The following is a 21,596-nucleotide window of genomic DNA, read 5'->3' as shown; positions in this document are numbered from 1 at the left end:
ACCTCTTTACATCCTTAAATTATTAGAAACCACAGAAAGCTTTTGTTTATGTGTTATACTCATTAATATTTGTTGTAGTAGAGTTAAAGACATTTAAAATATTAATTCATTAAAATAACAGTAATAAATCCATTGCATTTTAACATAATATTTATTAAAAATAACTATTTTCTAAAACAATCAAAAAAGCAATGCCATATCCTTTACTATTTTTACATTTTTGTACACCTCTTTAATAGAAGTCATAGCTTTCTTTACTAGAAGGCTTAACAGAAGAAACCTGAATTCTTAAGATTCCTTCTGCATTCGATCTGTTCTGAATATATTGTTTGGTTAAACTGTATAAAAGGAAAATCCAGTGTCATACAGATGTGTATTTGGAAAAGAAAAAGTATTTTAATAATGTTTTCAGATAATTGTGGATATCCTTCTTTGACATTACAGCAAATCTTAAGTGCTAATTTCTTAAAGGTTATTTACAATATGGACTCTAAAAATATATCAATGAAACATTTGTAGTCTGCTATTTGAAAATTTATAGGTCTGGCTAGTGTTTTGAATAAATCTTTCACTCATGCCTGATTTTATAACATCCTACATTGGCATTTTGGAAAATTTGGTGTACTGAGTTATACAGAGCTTCCAAATGTTGAAACATTTTATTATACAATATTTTTAAATATCAGATACATTAATATCACTGCCAGTGTCATCAGGAAATTAAGTTTTGGGAATCTGTCAAGTTCATTGTGGCAGATAAAAATTTTACAAAATTATAATTTTTGCTCGAAGGCTTGAATTTTATCATTGACAACAAACATTCTTCGTTGTTTTTCTTGAGTGGCTACCTTTGCTCATTTCCCAGAAAAATGTTCGCCAAATATTCATGTCTGAATTCTGTAGTCTGTCAGTCGATCACTCAAATAAAAATGGTCTTCCACAAAAACCAAATAATTCATCTTCAACTAAAATGGTATAAGTGCTTTTTCTGGAGAGAATCATCACTTTCATTTGTAGCATAAATGCTTTATGCCTATTTCCCATTTCATTGCGCATACATAATATTGAAAAGAAATACATTCAATGCTAGAGATTTAATTTTTTTTAAATTAAAGTGTTTACTGCTTCATCAAGAACAGTTAAATAAAACTGGCTTTTCTAACTGTGAATTTGAGGTGGCAAAGAATGTAACAATTAGTAAAATTTGGTGTCATTGCCTTGATTCATGCTGATACCAGGAATTTTAACCACAGTGCAGATGTCAAAATGGTGAAAAAGGCAAATGTCTTTAGTACTATTACAAAAATCATTTTGACCCTGTGTGCCCTCTGAGACTACACATTGAGAATTGCTGATGTGTTTTGGTTCAAGTATTTAAATGATTGAGTTAATTTGCCTATTTCTCCTGATTGTCAGTGTAAAACAACAGTATAAGTATAGACATATATTTTATTAATAGTAGAGATTTAGGGGGGAAAACTGATTTCTAAGTGCTCCCCGAGCTATTTGGAACATGAATAAATTATGTATAAAAAAACAAAAAAGCTTTAGAACAGAAGATTTTCTAGAATTGGAAAATTATAGACTAAATTTTCAACTATACTGATGTTTTCCAAAATCAACTTTATGTGGCATTTATGATTAAACATAGCCTATGTAATTTAAAAATTGTTAATATCACTTTGTATCATGGGCATTAAATGTTGGTTTAAATAAAGAATTACATGTTTACTGTCTACATTTCAAATCCTCAAACTAAAGAATAATTAAATTTTTTGACTGATAAGTTTATTTGGGACTTTATGCAAAAATACCTATATATCTTCAAGCATTTAAATTCTTTGGAGAAATATCTAAGCTGTTTATACATGATAGAAATAACTAAGTGGAAAAAAATTGCAGATAGAAATTGAGGATTCGTTTTTTTACTTGGTGTGATAAATATGTGACTTGGGTATTTGATTGGCAATTTCTCTCTGTTTCTCTATGTAAAATTTCCTCTAAAATTCTTTTACTAGGTAAGATGCTGTTTTTTGTCGCTCTTGATATGTGTATGTATTTAGGAACTTAAACTTTTCTGCTAATGAACAGTTGAGGAGAGCAATGCATTGTGATGCATTTTTCAGTAAGCTACTGGAGCAGCCCTATTTGTTTAAACCCTGGTTTAACCTGATTATTAACAATTAAATTGTGTTTTCTTCGTACAATTAAAGTGTATTCAAATTTATTGGTCCCTTGCTTCACAGATTTATCTCAGTATGTGGTGTATTCAAACAGAATTTTGTATTTTTAATTAGGGGATTAGATAAGTAATTCTGAAGAGCCAAAAAAAAAAATTGTTAGACATCACATTGCTTAACCGTCTACTATGCCATAAGTGTGTGTACGCACCATGTTGTGGGAGTCATCTATCAGGCAGGCTTGTTTTTCAGGCAGTATTTGAAAGAGTGGACATGTGCAGAAACTGTGAGCGCAATTAGCGCCAAGCAGATAAATCCAGCTCTAATCCTGTTTACGGTCGGCATCAGACAGATGTGCCAAGATTGATTTAGACAAGCCCCTAGGCTTACGGTAATATTTTTAAAAGTGCCATTCTCTGTTCTATTTTTGTTAAACCTTTGCTAAATATTCTTAAGTGCTGTTGGTTTTCCTCTTCTTGTTAACCACTGTAACCTACTTGAAGCAGGTCCTGCTTTGCTCTCATGGTGACAGGGTAATCTGCCAGGAGAGGTTATCTTGAGTCCCTGTAATTAAATTGACTTTTCCCCCCAAGAAAATACAACAATAGGAAGTGGGTGCTGAATTAAATAAATAGCATGATATCCAATAGACGTATACTTAAATCCCCTGCAGGAACAGATGGTCCCCTGTATCTCTGTAAGTAATGTGACAGGACAGTTAATGTTCTGAAACAACTAGCTATAACCAATACGATCCTAATGAACCAATAGATTTCAAATAATAAACCACATGCCACAAACCAAATTATATGTCATCTGGAAGGTTTCAATTCTCATAATCTGCAAAAAAAATGTCTCCAGATGATTTCCATATTTTTATCTACTGTTATCAAATATTAATTTGTGGATGAAGTTTTACTTCACATTTTTCACCAATAAAGGCATATTTTATATTAAGATAAAATTAAAGTTATATTTAAAGTACATGTCCCAAAGTGTGCTCTTTATTTTTTTAATGCCCCTTTTAACATACTTTCTGCAGGTGTTAGGTGGTGCATGGAAATGTAGATTTTGCCTACGCAATTATGAAAACATTTGTTTTTATCTGTGGCAGAAACTGGTTGTACGATAACAGGTGGCTAACAGAGATCGAAGCAGCTACCTCATAAATGGAAAATTAAGCAGAGATAATAAGACCTACATTTTTCTCAGCATTTATAAATAAAGTAGTCTATAAGTAGAAAGTATTTTTCTGATTCACGTGGCGAAAAGAACCTGAGTCATTCTTAAGTTACTACTACAAAGGGCTGTACATAAGTGCTCAGTTTTTATACACCCAAAACAATAGTCTTCTCTCTGAATAGGGTTACTTGTCTTTCTTTTCCTCTTTAACCTTGTTTCTCATAAATATTTGTATATTCTAAGTGTGTCCCAAAGAGTAGGTATTTTGATGGGAGAGTTGAAGAGAAACAGTGACCTGCTGGGATTTTCTGTTTATCCTATCAGATGATCCCCAGAACTTTCAGCTTCATTGTGGGTTAGCCTGAGGGCTTTCCACCTAGAAACCTGAGGAACCTTTGGCCTTACCTCTCTTTCAAGTCTAGGAAACCAAGGTCCTGCTGTCCCACAGAGCCAGCTGGTGTGCTGCTCATATCTTAAGAACTTCAAAAACAAAACAAAGACCAGAAAAGCACCACCTAATCTATTGACTGATGAAACAATGGTTTATTCCAGGCTTTTAAATTAAAACATTTTAAATTCAAATTCACAGAATTCTAACAAGTTTTATTCCTGAAGATAGTATTCAGAACAAAAAAACAATTTTCTGTAAAACTAATAATATTACACATATCTTCACATATGATATGAAACAGTTATATTCAAAATGAACTGAGTCCTGTGATTAGTGAAAGCCGGGCAGATTTACTTACGTAATATAAATGATTAACATTGCAGAAATAATAACAGATCAGAATCCCTAGGTAGAAAATTGGCCTCTGAGAAATTTATATAGCTGCTGAGAAAAATAGAGTGCTGAAGAACATTCTCCTATTGTTAGAAATTTGTAAAAAGCTATTCATAGATATTCTTATTTCCCTTTCAAATAAAATGTTCTAAATCTGTATTTCTTCCTCTTAGTCATATTGGCAAAGAGACCATTCATGTCAAATTTGAGTGAATGAGGAAACAGAGATTGGAAGCCTAAGCAGGGAAAGCAGGAAATACCTCTCAGCAAGTTACGACAAATTATGGGGATTTTCAGAATTTTCTCTTCTGTGAGCTCTTAGTTGTTATAATCAAATCTTCCATCTCCTTGAAGGTCACCTCAGTTTCTGATGAAATACTCAGTTATTTGACACATTTATTGTCTTGCTGTTTTCCTAAGGACTCCTTAGAGACAGAACAATGGTTGGCCAACTGTGTTTTGAGTTTGACCAGATTTAAATCAGAGCCAGAGGGTAAGATGAGAGTGGCTTTACTTGAAGAAGGTCTTTATATAGGTTCAACATTGGTAACGCATTGTAGTAAAAACCAGCTGAAGTGCTTGGATTGAAACCTTGAAATCTCCCTCCTACCAGATGTATGGCCATGGACAAAGTTACTTAAACTCTGTCCTGAATTTCTTCTCTTTTAGGGAAATGCAGTTACTACATAGGGTTGTTGCAAGGATTAAATGAGATAATACACGTCAAGTGCTAAGGGCCATGTCTGGCATATAGCACATGCTCATTAAATATTAGCAACCCTTGCTTTTTAGGAGATGGAATTTAAAAAATTAAACAGGTAATATGACCAGGAACTATTTTAGGATGAGCAAAGGAAACAATCTTTTTTAATTAATTACAGAAAATTGTCATTGTAGAAAAATGAGAAATTCATATACACAAACTAAATCACAATCTCACTATACTTCCAAGTTTTCATATGCATATTCATATATATGTGCATATGAAAATATACTACATATACATTATGTGTTAAATACATATAAAACAGCAATGGAAATGTGCTATACTATTTTAGACACATTTCTAGTTAGATTTCTACACTTTAATTGCCAAATAGCATTCTGTTATATGAATATATTTTACAGAACCAATACTCTATTATTGCATATTTAGATTGTTTCCAAGTTTTACTCAAATAATGCTTGGGTAAGCATTCTTTTTGCTAAATTGTTCATACTTTTTATTCCCATAGGGCAAATTCCTGGAAGTAAATTGTTGTATCAAAAATATGCATATGTTCAAGCATTTTCCCTTTTCTACATTTAAAAAAGTGTAAAATGTAATGGTGATTACAGAAAGGGAAAACTGTGGAGGTTTATTAGAAAAAATTAATCTCATATTCCCTACCTCATCTCTCTTAATAGATAACGAATGTTAAGTTTGTTGTATGTTTTCTGCTTGGGTTTACTTTTTCTCCTTTTAATGGAAGTGTGATCAGATCCCTCAGACTACTTTGTAACTTGCTGTTATTCCACTTGTTTAGCCCTCTTAACGTGAATGTCTTTCCAGATCAGGACACAGAGATTTAACTTGCTCATTTATGAGCTGCAGAAGGCTGTCATTCAACCATCTTCCTATTGAAGAGCATGAATATTGCTTCAAATAGTTTTGCTATTATGAAGACTGCTGCAATTAACATTTTGAAATCTTTTGATACATATTCCCAACTTGTTCTCCAGCAGTTACAGTTTTTTGCATTCCCACCAGCCCTGGGTCTGGCTCCCTTTACACACACCATCATTGAGCATTATTTTTGATCTTGTGCCAATCTAAAAGGCAAAAAATGGCATCTTGTTTTTAATTTGCATTTCTTTGATTACTAATTAGATTGAACTTTCTCATATGTTCATTGGTCGATTTGCATTTCTTCTTTTGTGAAATGCCTGTCTTGGGTCTTTTATGTACTTTTCCACTAAAGTGTGTTTTTTTTTCTCGATTAGATAGATTATTTTAACTGTCGGATGTTACAGATATTTCTGCCCATTTGGCCTTTGCTTGTGACTTCTGTTTATGGGTCTTTAGGACTTTATAGGCATTAAATAACTTTTATGTTAAGTAGTGCAGTCTCTGTATGTCTGCCTATACTGTCATGCTTAGGGCTTTACTAATTTATGGTTATATATAAAGTTTCTTCTAATCTAGAAATATTGGTGTGTATTATAAGATAGGGCTCTACTTTTTCTTCTCTTTTTTCAAAAGATTAACCAATTCTAAATCACCTTTTACTGAATATTTCCCACTGAACTTAGATGCCACCATTATCACATTAGTGACTTTTTAAATGTATACAAGTGTTTCTTTGGACCACTCATTTATATAATCCTAGATGTTTTAATTATAGCTTTACAAAATATTATATTTAATCAGGCATGTACTCCCCCTTGTTACTGTACCTTTAAAACATTTTCTTCATTAATGTAATATGTTTATTCCAAGAAAATTTACAATCATTTGATTAGGTTCCTTGCCCCTTACATCAAAGAAAATACCATTGAGAGTTTGATTGGGATTGAATTATAAGTAGTTATTAATAACTAGAATACGGACATGGAAACTATGTAATCTTGGAAGTTGGTATGTCTCCTTTCAATTCTTTGTCCCTCAGTATATTCTGAATGACTCTCCACCCCCCATATTAGCTCAGGATTATTTTGCTAAATTTATTCCTAGGTATAATATGCTTATTTGTTGGAATATTTTTATCCTCATTATACCTTCTTCCTGAATATTAATATACTTGTAACCAGCTTCTTTACTGGATATTCTTTTTAGTTCTAATGATTTTAAGTTGTTTCTTTTGGATTATGCAAATATATTGTGATATCATTTATAAATAGTTATAGTTTAGCTCCCCCTTTGTCCTTTCCACTGCTACTGGTTGTCTTTTATTTCATTTTCTTTATATATGGTATTGATCAGAGTGTCTACAATAATTGGGAACAGTAAGAGTGATATTCTTGCCCTGTTTCCAGAAATTCTTCTAGTTTTCACTACTAAGTTGATCTTGGCTACTGGTTTAGTATCTTTACATCTGTAACTTACAAGAGGTTTTAAATGGAAATAGTCTTTGAATTGTTTACTGCCAAAGTAAAGCACACATGGTAAAAACATTCAGACCAGAATACAGGTCTTAGAGTGAAAAGAGTTTATTTCTTCAATTTTTTTCTTCCCCTCAGTGGTTCTTTGCTTCCTTCCTTCCATCTTTCCTTGGGGCTCTTATCTGCAGTATATTTAACTATGTAAAAATTAAATTTGTGAGGCACAAGGTCCTAACCAATATAAGATTAGCCTGAAATTATATATTTGCAGCACATACAGATACAATCTAGGACTAAATTCAAGGCTATCTGAAGGACTCCTACAAATTAGTAAGAGATACACAAGCAACCACATAGAAGTAGGGAAATGCATGTTTAGAAGAAACTCTTTTAAGAAACACAAATGAAAACATAAAATGAAAAGATGTTCCACTTCATTCATTGTTTGACTGACTGATTTATGGAAAAGTACACACAGAGTTAATCAAGGATAAAAATAGTTGTAAGGTAGGTAAGTGATACAGCGTATCCTGTACACATTGAGCTGTATGAAGTAGATGCCCGGCTGTGCCCGCACATGGCAGGCAAGCTTCTTTCCACTTCCCAGGGAAGCGTTTACTGTGCAGTCCATTACATACAATAAGGTGAGGATTCGTCAGGACTTTTGATAGGCCTGCTGCATTTCATTCTTTTTTTTTTTTTTTTAAAGATTTTTTTTTTTATTGGGGAATTGGGGGGATGAGAACAGTGCTGGGGAATTGGGGGAAGGGGGACAGACAAGTTGCTGTCGTTTTGTTCTTCAGTCTAGTTGTGGAGGATGTTGCTTCACTGGCCCAAGTTGGCACCATCATTGTGCTCTTCCTGGCGGGGCAGATCAGTCGCCGGCTTCTGGACGGCCACTCACTGCGGCTGCTGGCCGCTCATGCTGGCTGCTGGCTACACACGGTAGCCCATGGCAATCCACTGCCACAGGGACTGCAGCCCACGCCGTCGCCGGCGACTTGCATTTCATTCTTGAGGGTAGAGGAAGGTTGTCAGATCTCCCTGGTCCTTCTCAAGTGTTCTAGAGACCCTGGCCATATGCCTACCTGTTCAACAAGCACAAATAGCTTATAATACATTCATTAGTTATATTACTGATCATTAACTGTGAAAGAGCTTGGTTGCCTTTCCATATAATACATACTGTCCAGCTTTCAGTTTCTAATATATTCTTCCCTAAAAGGAACCAGATCTCCTAGAGGAATCCCGACGAGCTTGAGACACTATGCTGTTATAAGAAAGAAAGGTTATTTTGAAGACATCTGGCAGTTGTAACAAGGGAGCCAGATTAGAGGTACTCTCACTGGTCAGTATGGGACACTTTGGAGTATTAAAATGAGAATAAGAATTTTAATTGATTGAAAAGTTGGTTCTACAAAGATCATAGCTTCATTATATGATCAAAGGGAACAAACAATCTAAAATATGCTAAGGAACCATTTTCAAGTGTGGTCGAGGATCCCTTCAGGGCATTACTGAGGTCAAAGCTGTTGCATATTACTAAGAATTTACTTGTTATTTTCACTCTCATTCTCTCCCAAGGATACAGTGGAGTTTTCCAGTGGCTATGAGGTCTGTGGTGACATTGTTGCCCTGATGGGTAATAGGGTCTGTGCTTTGTATTCTTGTGTTTTAAAAAGTCTCAATTTTAAGGTCTAATACAGTAAATACCTATTGATAGATATCACCTACATAAATAAAAGTTATTTGGGGCCCTCAGTCTAAGAATGTAAGTGTAGGTTTTGAGACCAAAGTGTTTGAGACCAAATACTAGAGAAAAGTAAATCTGACCAACGTAGGCTAATCCATTAGTATTTATAGAAAAGGGTTGGGGTGAACCACTTAGTTCATTAAGGCATGTGGAACATTTCGGCTTATAATGATACAGTACTTTCACTCTATTGATTAGTTTAAATGATGATTGTAGTAATAGTGCTGATTGTTTTGTTTTCTAAAGCGTATAAATGTTTCCTGTGGAATTGATACTTGGAGGTTATTGAATTTCAGATAGATCACTAGGTGACCATGGATGTGGACTACGTGCAGACCTGAAGCCTGAGCCTTCTGAGGACAGTCCTGAAAAATGACAGGCCTGAAAAATTGCGTTTCGGTTCACCCCATCCCACCACCATAAGTACTGAGAAAAGGGCTTCTTTGTTTCTTTTTTTTTAGTGGCACCTGTGCTAAATGAGCAATCATGCTATCATTTGCAGAATGGTTGGGAGAGGCCAAAAGAATCGCTCTGAGAATGCCAAGAAAGAAATTCTTAAAGCACCTGAGAGTCCTTGCTCTAGTCTGAGAATATTGTTGCGCTTGGCTAAGGGCTAAGGAAGCTGAGAGAGGGCCTCTGCTTTCTGGGGCTGTTTTAGCGCTGGTGTTATTTCTGTATTGGTTTCTATGGATTACTTTTTCTCCTATCATGAGTCATATTTTTCTGCTTCTTTATATACATAATGATTTTTGATTGACTGAGAGATAATTACTATTTAGACTTACTGAATATTTTGGTATTCATATAAATATTCTTTAGTTTTGTTCTAAAATACAGTTAAGTTATTTGGGAACGGTTCAATCCTTTTGAGGCTTGCTTTTAAGCTTTGTTAGTTGGATTCAGAACAGCCTTTAGTCAGCTCACCGATAAGTCAATAACTCTTCTAAGTACTCTTCCCAAAGTCCCGTGAATTTCAACATTTTTTCCACTTTGGTTGGTGTGACCTCTGAGCATTTTTCTTTGTAACCCTTCAGGTGGTCCTTTCCCTGGCTTCACACATATGCTGATCTATACTCAGCTGACGATTCAAGGGGAACTACTACAGATCTACAGAGCTCTTTCTGTGTGCAGCTCTCTCCTTTCTAGTAATTTGCCCAGTGAATTTGAGTCATCTTGGCTTTCCTGGACTCCTGACTCCTCCTCAGAGAGACAGTCAAGCTCCCCCAGGGGTCCGCTACCAGCACTTTGGTCTGCAAACCTCTCCAGGCAGTCAGCTGAAGCAATCATATGGCTCCTTTGTTGTCCCTCTTCTCAGCAATCACTGTCCTGTGTCACCTCATATCCAGTGTCTGAAAACTGAAGTTTCATATATCTTGTGTGCTCTTAAAGTTGTTTCAAATGAAAGGTAAAACTAATCCCTGTGATTCCATATTGGCCAGAGCAGAAGTATTTTTTCAAAAGTATAAGACACTCCTACTTTGAGAGTCAGTTGAAATGGTCCTTTACTATCAATACAATTATTTTCAGATGTGGTTAAGCAATAAAATTTCATGCCACTATAACATAAAGTCTGATCATGGTAATAATTCATGTGGATCTTTCTTTCTAGTTTGGCAGGAATTCATGTTTTCTACTCAGTAATCTTACTCTGCTTCTTTCCTGCACATATGTTACTTTACCTGAAATGTGTATTTCCTTTCCTTTGAATGTTGCCATCAACAACCTGTCATAAACTCAGTTCCCTTAGTGAATTCTTTCCTTTATTCTCTCCCTGTTAGTACCAAGGAGACTCTTGTGTGATACTAGGTGATTATTACTGAAATGTTGCTTTATTTATGTTCTTTGAATTCTTCATTTATTAAATATCCTCAGGTTCTGAATGTCCTAGGCTTTGTATAGCAAGGACTCTCTTCCATTTTGCTATTTTTCATTCTTGGGAAAATAGGCCCAATTTTTCTTTTCTCCCCATCTCATATAGGAATTGACATAAAGGGCAATCATTAAAATTACAAATGAGAAAGATTTTCTGGGTTTTCACTATTATTCATTCATATAAGATATGGACACAATGGTTTTGATTGGAAAACTTAATTTCTTTTCAGGTGATTCCAAGTTTGACTTACTATGTAAAGAAGAATTTATTGAACTCAAGGACATCTTCTCTGTCAAACTGAAACGGCGTTATTTTGCTAAACAGCAGGGAAATGGTACTTTATTGGGTATCACACTCTTCATCTGTTTGCAAAAGGAACAAAATAAATTAAAGGATTCTACACTTGATCTTATTAATTTAAGTGAAGACCACTGTGACATATGGCTTAGAAAGTTCAAGAAAATTTTGGCAGGTAAGTACTCCTTATGAAAATTTTTAATGAGTCTAGTTTCATTGATGTGAGTTATTAATCTAAGCATGATGTTGTATTTATGAGCACAGTAACTCTTGATTATGTTGAGGTAGTTTCCTTCTAATCCTAGTTTGTTGAGTGTGCTATTCACGAAAAGGTATTGAATTCTATGACATGCTTTATCTACATCAATTGAGATGATCATATTTTTTCCCTTCATTCTGTTAATGTGGTATATTACATTGTTTTATTATCATATATTGAACCATCCTTGCATTGCAGGAATAAATCCCACTTGCTCATGGTATATTCTTTTAATATGTTATAGAATTTGGTTTGCTGTTATTTTGTTGAGGATTTTTATATCAATATAAGAGATATTGGTCTATAGGTTTTCCTTCTTGTAGTAATTTTGTCTGGCTTTGGTATCAGGGTAATACTGGCTTCATAAAGTTAGGAAGTATCTCTTGAATGACCATTTCTATTAAGAAGCTTTGATAATTTGAAATAACATGGTTCTTAAATAATTTAGCTTACTTGAGAGTTGCTTCTGAGAGCATATTTTTTTCTATTAATGCCTCTTGAGCTTTTATTAGAATTTATTTTCCTTATACCTACACATTGATGGCAAGTGTATGTATGTACTGGATGATGAGAATAACAGTTTTTTGAATATAATATTTAAGTTGTTCATTTCAGGATAGATTTTTCTAAAGGCAAATATCAGAGAAAAGAACATATTTACTAGAATATTATCTCCTAATGAATTCAGTATATCTAAAACTGTAAGTGTCATTTATATTTTACATACCAAATAAAATGCATGAATACAAATACAATGCAATTTGGATTTTTAGAAGATATCTTGTTAAAATATAACCAAACTGAGTTTTAGGATTGATTTTTTTTTTCCTCATAGATTTGTAAATGTTGTTTACTTTCTTTTTAGCTCATTTCTTCCTGTTTGCCAGATTGATCAGGGTAGAAGCAGTTGGTGTGGTGGATGGTGCAGTCTGGAGTAAGGTGACACAGGACAGAGATGAGTGCTAGACAAAGAACAAGCACTTGGTGTTGTTAGACAGTTTTAGGCCAGGCATCATTAATCAAGACTGAGGACCCAAGTTGGTCAAGGGCAGCCAACTGATAAGGTTACATTTATAGAAGATAAGCTGACCTGACCTAGTAAAACTAGGTGACCTTGTTATTAAGTGGTCCCTATGCTTCCTTGTTAGTCCCTTTGGGACCTTCAAGGAGATTGCATTCTTTCAAGAAGGCAGGAAACCACAGAGGTCACAGCTTAATTTATCTCTCTGAAAAATAGAGAATATGTATTTAACTAAAAACATTCCACTTCAACAGTAGGTCTTTCATAGTGTTATTTTAACTTCATCTCAAAAGAGATAAAAAGCTAAAATAAAAAATTAGTTCAATTGAATTAAATTTCCTAATATGGGCAGGTACTCATGAGACTTGTATGGTCTATAAAATAAGAATGTGTCATTTGATTTAGAGAGGCAGAGCTCTCCCATGCACTGAAGATCCGAAGATGTCTTTTCCCGTAGGGCTTGTGAAGGGCTGGCTGAGTGATAGGAGAGGCAACTTCCTCAATATATCTCACCCATAAAACTAGTAGCGAGTAAGCAGAGGACATCATGACAAAGCTCAATTTAGTAAAAGCAATTTTATAGGAGTAGAGGGACTTGTCAAAAAAACACAAAACTGTTCAAATATCTTTTCAGCTTAATAAATGATGTTTTGGCTTGGTCTAAGGTTAAAATCTAGGCAAATTACAGAAATGAATAAACTACATATCTTTTAAGCTCTTTTGGGAATGTTGCTTTTTTGTAACTTTGATTTTGATAAAAGTTTGAGGCAGTAAATTATGTGGGGTCATATTCTCTGGCATGGTTCTGGAGTACACAGTGATTTTGCTGATTAAAAGTAAAGAGATTGACTTTTGAAATCAACCAACACAAACAAACAGACAAAACAGGGTTGAAATCATCTAATAAAAGTGAAGGAAACTAACCAGGACAGACTGAATGAATGTTCCATCTCTGCCCCCCAGTGGACTTAGCAGGTCCTGTAGGAGGAGCCAATTCCTCTGCCTCTCCACATGCCACAAAGACAGATCAAGGTGAGCTTCATCATACACAAATGAATGGTTAAGGCTCCAAAGTCTCTACTACATATTGTATTATACCTACACTTCTTTTTTAAGGTTACAGTCTTAGAACATTTTTCTTTATGTTTCTTTCACTTTCAAACCCATGTAATCCAGGTGTTCATTAAAGTGCCTATCATCTGAGAGTCAAACACAATTGGCAAAAGCCTCATTCCATAAGTGTCTTTCCTAGTCTTTCTGGGATGAGGGTGATTGCTTACTGTTTTCTGGTCCTCTCTGGCCCTGATTCCATGGAGTTAGGTCTATTTGTGAGTCACCTTCCTGTCTCACATCCATTGCCCCTGCTCTGTACTACATTGAATCAAGTTTGGCAGATGGTGATGGTTCCTTGGTTTCCAATTTTTTTTTTTTTTTTTAAGTCCTCACCCAAGGAATTTGTGTTTGAAGCAGACTTAAGTTTGAGGCAGGGGTGGGGTGTGATAGAAGTTTACATCACAAAAATAAAAATGACTTACAGTTGAATATTGGATGTCAGTATTTTAAGCCCAAAGAACTTGCCTTTAATTGGTGCTGTGATGAGACCAGAAAATTAAAAAAAAAAAAGTTTTTGCATCGATTTATTTGAATATTGTCTTTAATCAGCAAATGGAATATTTGTTTTTCCTGCCAGCTTTCTACACCTTTCCCCCTTTTTCCTTTGTTAATAAAAAGATGAAGACATTAAAAGCCTCAGTCAGATGGTCCTTTAGTCTAATTCTAACAATTATAATTTTAGTATATTTGGATCTTAAGAGTTATTTTCATATTTGCACATTTATATTTTAAGCTGGAGCAATGAATAAGATGTGATGAATTTTTGAGGAAAGAACAAATTGGCAGCTCTAGAAGGAAAAAAAAGGCAACTCAAATACTTTGTTATAAGACTAATTGACAAAGAGTGACCAGATTATAGTGGGTTTATAAATATTTTTTAAAAAGTCTTATAACCATTTCCATTCTTATTTAAAAAATAAGTTAAGTCTTTTTACAATCCAATTTTTTTTAACACAGTTGAGCACAACATTTTTTTTTAATAATGGAAAGTCACCATAACTTTATTCACTAATAGGAAGTATAGGTTAATTCATCCAACATACATTTTGTATCAGACACTGTATTAATTGCTGGGAATATAAAAATAAATGAGATATAATCTGGTATAAAACACTCTTGCTCTTGGAGACAGACAAGAACACTTGTATTATAAAGGTTAATACCTTGAAAATATGAACAAACTAATAAGGATCAGAACCATTGATCATTGATTCACAAATTCAAACCTTTAAAAGAAGTAATTGATTAAAGCTGATATGTAGTCGGTAGTAAGGCTAAACATATGAGTAGTCATTGTGGTGAAAGTCATTTAACAGTCTTTTCTGCTTTTTTTATGCCTGTGATACAAAGATAAACATGCACAACCTTTAAATATATTGGGTTGTTGGAAAAGTCATGACGTATTTTTTCTGTTTTTCGTTGCAAAAATGTGTCATGACTTTTCAGACAACCCAATAGCATGTGTGTAGACTAGATATGTTAATTTTTATTCAATTAGGGTGTGATCTAGTCTTCACATATTTGGGTTTCCTAGAAATACTGAATTGCAAGCTCTTCTGGATCCCAAACCAACCTTTTTTCTAGATACTATCATCTATACTTTAAAGCATATTCATATTGGAGATATATTACAATATCCTGTTGGAGATGTTTGGCAGGCTGGTATTTTGAGAGGAATATGTGAAGAGGTGAAGAAGAAGAGTTGATATGATGGGAATAGATAAAAGTAGCAAAGAAGTCATACAGAGTTAAAAAACAAAGCAGTGGACTAAATAGAGAATCTTAGGGGATACTCATATATTAAAATAGGCAGAGAAGATAGTACCCAGAACTAAAAAATAGCAGAAATGGTGAGGGAAACAGAAAAACACTATAGCACAGGATCGTTTAATTTTGTTATATTTAGGATTTGCTCATTTATTTTTAATATTTAATGGCTACCCAGAGACAATTAATAAAGGAATTTTTAGCACATATTTGGTTGCGTTATTTCTGATAATTTTTGTTTCATTTCTAGTGCTAATTTCATGAATAGGAAAATACAAATCATCCATATTTAATACATTTTGTCCTTGTCATGCAGCCTCTCTTCTCACTCAGTTTTCAGCTATGAAAACTAAATTGGAAAAAATTACTTAGGATAGAAAATAAATATTTAAGAAGAGTAATTTTTTCTTGTTTCCTACTATATGTTAAATCTGTTTCCCATGTGATAATACTGTTGATCTTCATTGGATGTTTTCCTTGATAGCAAAGCCAGGGCTTCTTAAAACATTGATTTTGTTTAATATTTATGTTGTCATATAAAAAAATCATGGTGAAATATATATTTGGATTTCTTTTTATTTTATCTAAGCTGTATCAATTATATTATGAACCAGGCAGAATTTTTTTTTTTTTAGCAGAACAGACTGATGTGAAGTTTTACTTGGATATGCTGCCAAATAATGTACTTATAAGCAAAAATAAACTGGAAATCAACATTACGATGATTATTTTAAAATGAACAGTTGTTATATGTCAAAAGTATGATAGCTTCAGACATTTGGTTGCTCACTATTTGAATTGGCAACACTTATCTCCTTAGGGACAAGTTATTTTCTGCAAGAACATTATGTTTGAAATATAGGTAGTTTCTCTTGAAGCACCAAAAAAGTGATATGAGTCTTTGTTTTAGGACCCGTTGAGTTGGACATTGAAATCATGCACGTCACTTCTGAGTATGTTTTTACTATCAATATGTATTATAGTAATGTGAAAACTGATTAAATATGCAATACCTCATTTACATGTTAATATCAAAATCCAATCCCATTAGAAGTACTCTGTCCAACAAAGACCATGTGATGTCTGCCTCCTGTAGTGGTTTCCAACTGGGCTCCTTGGAGTGTCCTCACCCCATCCCCCAGGGTGGGCCTCACTGTGTAGAATCCACACCTGCCACTCACTCTTGAGCAAGTGTAGCTCCTAATTGATATGTTTTATATTGAGTAGTTCTGAGTAAGGCTTTGTTTAAACAAAGCTTCCAAAACAAAAACATTTGAAAATCCCTGATTTAGTGATCCCTAGGGATTATAACCTGCTAGCATATTTTAACCTGTCATGCCTTTTTCTGTTCCCCTCCAGGCTCACACAGACCTCATGGTGTTTTTTTAGCTACTCAAATACACACCAACTATGGCAATGGCAAATTTTGAACTATCAGATTTTCCATGTAATTTTATTTTTTCCAGTAAAAGTTACTTATTAAATATAAATTTATATATTTTTCCTTTCTATTACTTTGTAAGATATTGCTTACCAATCGATTTGCAAATAAGAAAAATATATTTTAGCAAATCAGAGATTGAAATTGAATTAAAAAATAAGTTTACTTCGAAGTTTTTCTTCTTGAACTTTTTAAGCTGGGCATTCAGAGGAAAACAGTAAAATTAAACTAATTTCTATTAAATTCATAATGACTAGTAGCACTGTTTAGTTCTTCAAAGGACATTAACATATTTAAAAGAAAATCTTTTAAAAACCAAATCTCTAATTTCATCACATTTGTAACTGAAAATACAAATGTATGGAGACATTGTTTTCATGCAAAATTTGCTTAATAAAGGATAGAAAAAATTTATTTTGAACTAGAGAGTTCTAGTTTTACATTTTAAGCCATTTCCATTCTAGCAATTAGCAGTGTGGAAAATCACCATGAGTTAAGAATCTGCAGACATAATAAACTGTAGCAGTACATCCCCAAGAACTTCACATGATAGAACAAGCACAGAATATGGAACAAGTACTTTTAAAATGATCAAACAAAAAGTGAAATTAAAAACAAAAGAATAGGGTGCAATCAAAACAGATATCATTTTTACTATGATGCATGTGTGTGTGGATTTCATTTTTTAAAAATTCATCCTTTGCAGGATTTGCTATTCCTGAGTCTGAAAATGTAGAAGTTTTGATTAAATAGGTCTGGATGGACCCAGTCAGGTGTTTCCTTAAGTCCCATCAGTAATTCTAGTGCTGCCAAGACCCAAGAACCACAGATGTTGAAGATTTGAACAACACAAGTTTGATTTAATGAACATATAATATCTAAAACTCTGCACTCCACACTTATCAAAGCTACCTTTGCAAGGGTTAGTTATAGGTGGCAGAACATTCTATATTATGTTAAATGTTCTTAAAGGTTAGCCAACACCTATTCCTGGGTTATGGAATGCTGTCACTTACTCCTTGGGACTGCTGCACAAAGGCCTGTGAGACTGACAGAGGCGTGCCACAGTTTTCTCCTGTCATGTTATGTTTCTTTTACTAGCATCGGCTCTAACTCACAGCTTCTATTTATTCTTTCAGCTGAAGGCAAACTACAATTCTCCCTTTACAAACTGTAAGTGCTGTTTATACTTGGGATGAGTGACACAAGGCCATTTGCCCAAGCACTCCTCACTGGCCCCTGCAGCATTTTTATCTTAGGGGAAGTATATGTTTTTGCATGCAATTCATTATATTAAATTTAAAAACAATTAATTTGTATCTTATAGAAGAAAATTAATTCCTGATTCAGTCGTTGACAGAGTACTCTGAGACCAGGCATTGAGGTGGATTTATTCTCAAGTTATTTCTGGTATATTTCAGATTCTTTTGCTAGATAAAAATCTTCTTGACTGTCTTTTGTATAAATAAATTTCATCTCTGGAGAAGAGAATTAGGTGTGCTTTGTCATATCTTATCATGTGATTATATTTAGAAGACTAAGAATTTCTCTAAATATATCATTCAGTAAAATGTTGAATCAGGTTTTTATGCTGTTGAACAAAGTGGTTAACATTTTTTCCTTTACTGAATTACAGAGAAGCCATTATTTTTTTTAAAAAATTAAATTTTGGCCGACCGAGTGGCTCAGTTGGTTAAGAGCTCACTCAAGAGTGCAAGCTCTGAGCAACAGGGTTGCCAGTTTGATTCCCGGCCTGAGCTGAGTTGCCGCTGAGCTGCCAACAGGTGGCAGGATGGCTCAGCTAAAAAAAAAAAAATTAAAGTTTTATGATAATAGCTGATATTTATTAACCAATTACTATGTGCCACTTTTGTAAGCAATTTTTATAAATTAGTTCATTAAATCTCATAATAGCATCAAGAACTACAAATATGTTCTCACATAAAAAATGGGAATAATACTTATTTTATGTGTTTTGTTAGGTTTGAGGAATTAAAATAATGTGTGACTTAGCCAATAGTAAATTAAGTAAATTATTCTCCTTATTATTGCCTCTTAGCTTATATATGAGAAGATAAAGCTTAAAATAGTTTAAAAATGGCTAATATGAGGTTAAACAGCTATATGTGGTCGAGGAGCTGGGAACAAACCTATATCTGTCTCAGTCTGGAGCACGAGCCCTTAACCCATGCACTGTTGCCACCAGGTTAGTGGTATACTCTGCAATCCTTAAGTATATGATATTTACTCTATGGTTTAGACCAGCGGTTCTCAACCTTCCTAATGCCATGACCCCTTAATACAGTTCCTCATGTTGTGGTGAACTCCCAACCATAAAATTATTTTCGTTGCTACTCTATAACTGTAATTTTGCTACTGTTATGAATCGTAATGTACATATCTTTTTGTTTTCCAATGGTCTTAGGCGACCCCTGTGAAAGGGTCATTTGACCCCCAAAGGGGTCATGACCCACAGGTTGAGAACCGCTGGTTTAGACTCTGTCTTGAAAAAAGGACTTCAGACACTTTTGTTCTTAGGAAGGAGGTTCATCATCATGTTTGAAGATGATCCCTTTCTTGTGTTCTTTTTCTAATATTATGATTCAGAACTGTAGAGTCCAGAAGTTCTAAAGGTTACCCTCAACATGAATGCCACCATTATTAAGATTTCTTAAATTCCTTGGAATGAGTTGGGCATGCACTATGAAAAAGATGGCAGACATTTCTTTTTATTAGCCTAAAGGAATTTAAAAACACATGTAAACACACTGGTTTGTGACTGATTCCCAGGCTTTATCTTTAGCAGAGTTTCTTAAGCAAAACACGAAATGCTTACAGCCTACAAGAGAGACTAAAAATTGGATCAATCTTTAGATGAGAGTATAATGGGTTGTCATTTGACAACTTTTTCATGGAAAGAAATGAAGTACAAAGTAATAAAGCATCATTCTCACAGTATGCATAAGTGGAAAATACATAATTTTTCATATTAAGTGACAAATTATTAATAAGCTCCCTGGCATTCATTAGACTAACATTAATGGTAATGGAATTGTGTGGTATTTAGATATTATATGTAACTGCAGGAATTTTATTATAATTTTATATGAATATATTTGTTGCTGTTTGAGGCAGGTAGGTGGATATTTATAATGATTAAATGCTGAAGCATTGTGATAATATTTTCAAATCAACCATATTTTCTCCTTATTTATTATCATTTAAAGAGAAAACATCTATTTAAAAAAATTTTTGTTCTTTGAAAAATTACCTTAAGTGGAAAATTATGTATTTTGAAAAGGTACATTTTCTGTTTCTATTAGTCATATGCTTTAGTTGTTTTTCCAATGAAAAGTGAAGAGATGGGTAAAGGTGACACCTATTTGTGTGGTTGGGCTCCCGGGCTCTCAGCAGCGTCTATGTCAGACTGTGTTCTCGTGTCTCAGTGCCCTCCCACTTGCTAGGTAAGTGGCAAAGCTGGAAACTTCTGTCTGTTTAGAGTGCTCCTCGTGTCTTGTTTGCCCAGTGAAGTCCAGGCTGCAGTTCAAGGCCTGGTGTAACCAGCAAATCCTCTGAAAAGCTGAACCACACAGCAGAATCATGCACTTCCTCTTTTAGGTTTGGTAGCATTTTTCATACCTCTGATAGATCATGTGGTCATTGCATTCTAATTGTTGGCTTACGTAGGTGATACCTTGTTAGACTAAACTCTTTTGAGCACAGTTTTTGTTTGTTTGTTTGTTTAAAAAATATTTGTGAAGATAATGAAATAATCTTGTAAGAACATTTAAAAAAATACTTTATTGGGGAACAGTGTCTTTTTTCCAGGACCTATCAGCTCCAAGACAAGTTGTTGTCTTCAATCTAGTTGTGGAGGGTACAGCTTATATGGGAATTGAACCAGCAACCTTGGTGTTAAGAGCCTGCCCTCTGATCACCTGAGCTAACCGGCCACCCGAGATATTTTTTTTAAAGCATGTGAATAGGGTTTCACATATAGTAAGTACTCCTTAAATGTTTATTATCATTTTCTTTATTTTTATTTTTTTTTAAAGATTTTACTGGGGAATTGGGAGAAGGAGCAGCGTTGGGGAATCAGGGAAGGGGAACAGACAAGTTGCTGTCCTTTTGTTCTTCCGTCTAGTTGTGGAGGATGTTGCTTCACTGGCCCATGTTGGTATTATCATTGTGCTCTTCATGGGTGAGGCAGATTGGTTTCTAGCCAATGGACAGCCACTCACGGTAGCTCAGAGCAGCCCACTGCAGCTCCACTGCAGCCTACGCCATTGCTGGCGACTCACAGCAGCCCAGCTCCAGGTCGAGCTGTTGTTCCCCATCTTGGCTGTAGAGAGTGCAGTGTCACTGGCCCATGTGGGATCCGAACTGGCTGCCCTGCTGCTCAGAGCTTGTGCTCCCAAGCCAACTCTTAACCAATGAGCCACTTGGCTGGCCCCATTATTTTATTTCTAGTATTTGCCACAGTGTCTAGGCTCAGTAGATGTTGGCAAAGTGAACTGAATATATTGCTTACCTGCTGTTAGGTATTGTCCTAGCTGCTTCTGACATAAACCAACTCATTTGATCTTTATAACAATATTTTATGGTGAAGATTTTTTTAAAAATCCCCATAGATAGCTCAGGAAACAGAACTCTGAGATGTTGATTGACTTTCCCTGGGTCATGCAGTTATAAAGTGGTGGAGTAATTTTCTTTCTTTTTTTAAAGATTTTATTTTATTGGGGAATTGGGGGAGGGAACAGCGTTGGGGAATCAGGGAAGGGGAACAGACAAGTTGCTGTCTTTTTGTTCTTCAGTCTAGTTGTGGAGGGCGTTGCTTCACTGGCC

General features: G+C 34.5%; 1 protein-coding gene across 2 annotated transcripts in view; it reads left to right on the top strand.

The window, feature by feature from the left end:
* CERKL (CERK like autophagy regulator) overlaps nt 1–21,596 on the top strand; it is a 113,637-nt gene that overhangs the window by 38,060 nt on the left and 53,981 nt on the right. The window contains exon 2 of one of the 2 annotated variants that reach the window (XM_019661184.1): nt 11,083–11,325. The exons of the other annotated variant lie outside the window; for it this stretch is intronic. Coding sequence (XP_019516729.1) covers nt 11,083–11,325 — 243 coding nt within the window. The remainder of the gene's footprint in view (nt 1–11,082; nt 11,326–21,596) is intronic. 2 annotated transcript variants of the gene reach the window in all.

Source organism: Hipposideros armiger, unplaced genomic scaffold, assembly GCF_001890085.2.
Source record: "Hipposideros armiger isolate ML-2016 unplaced genomic scaffold, ASM189008v1 scaffold_338, whole genome shotgun sequence".
Classification (NCBI taxonomy): Eukaryota; Metazoa; Chordata; class Mammalia; order Chiroptera; family Hipposideridae; genus Hipposideros; species Hipposideros armiger.
Note: the sequence above shows the minus strand (reverse complement) of the source record. Positions and strands in the feature narration are given on the sequence as shown.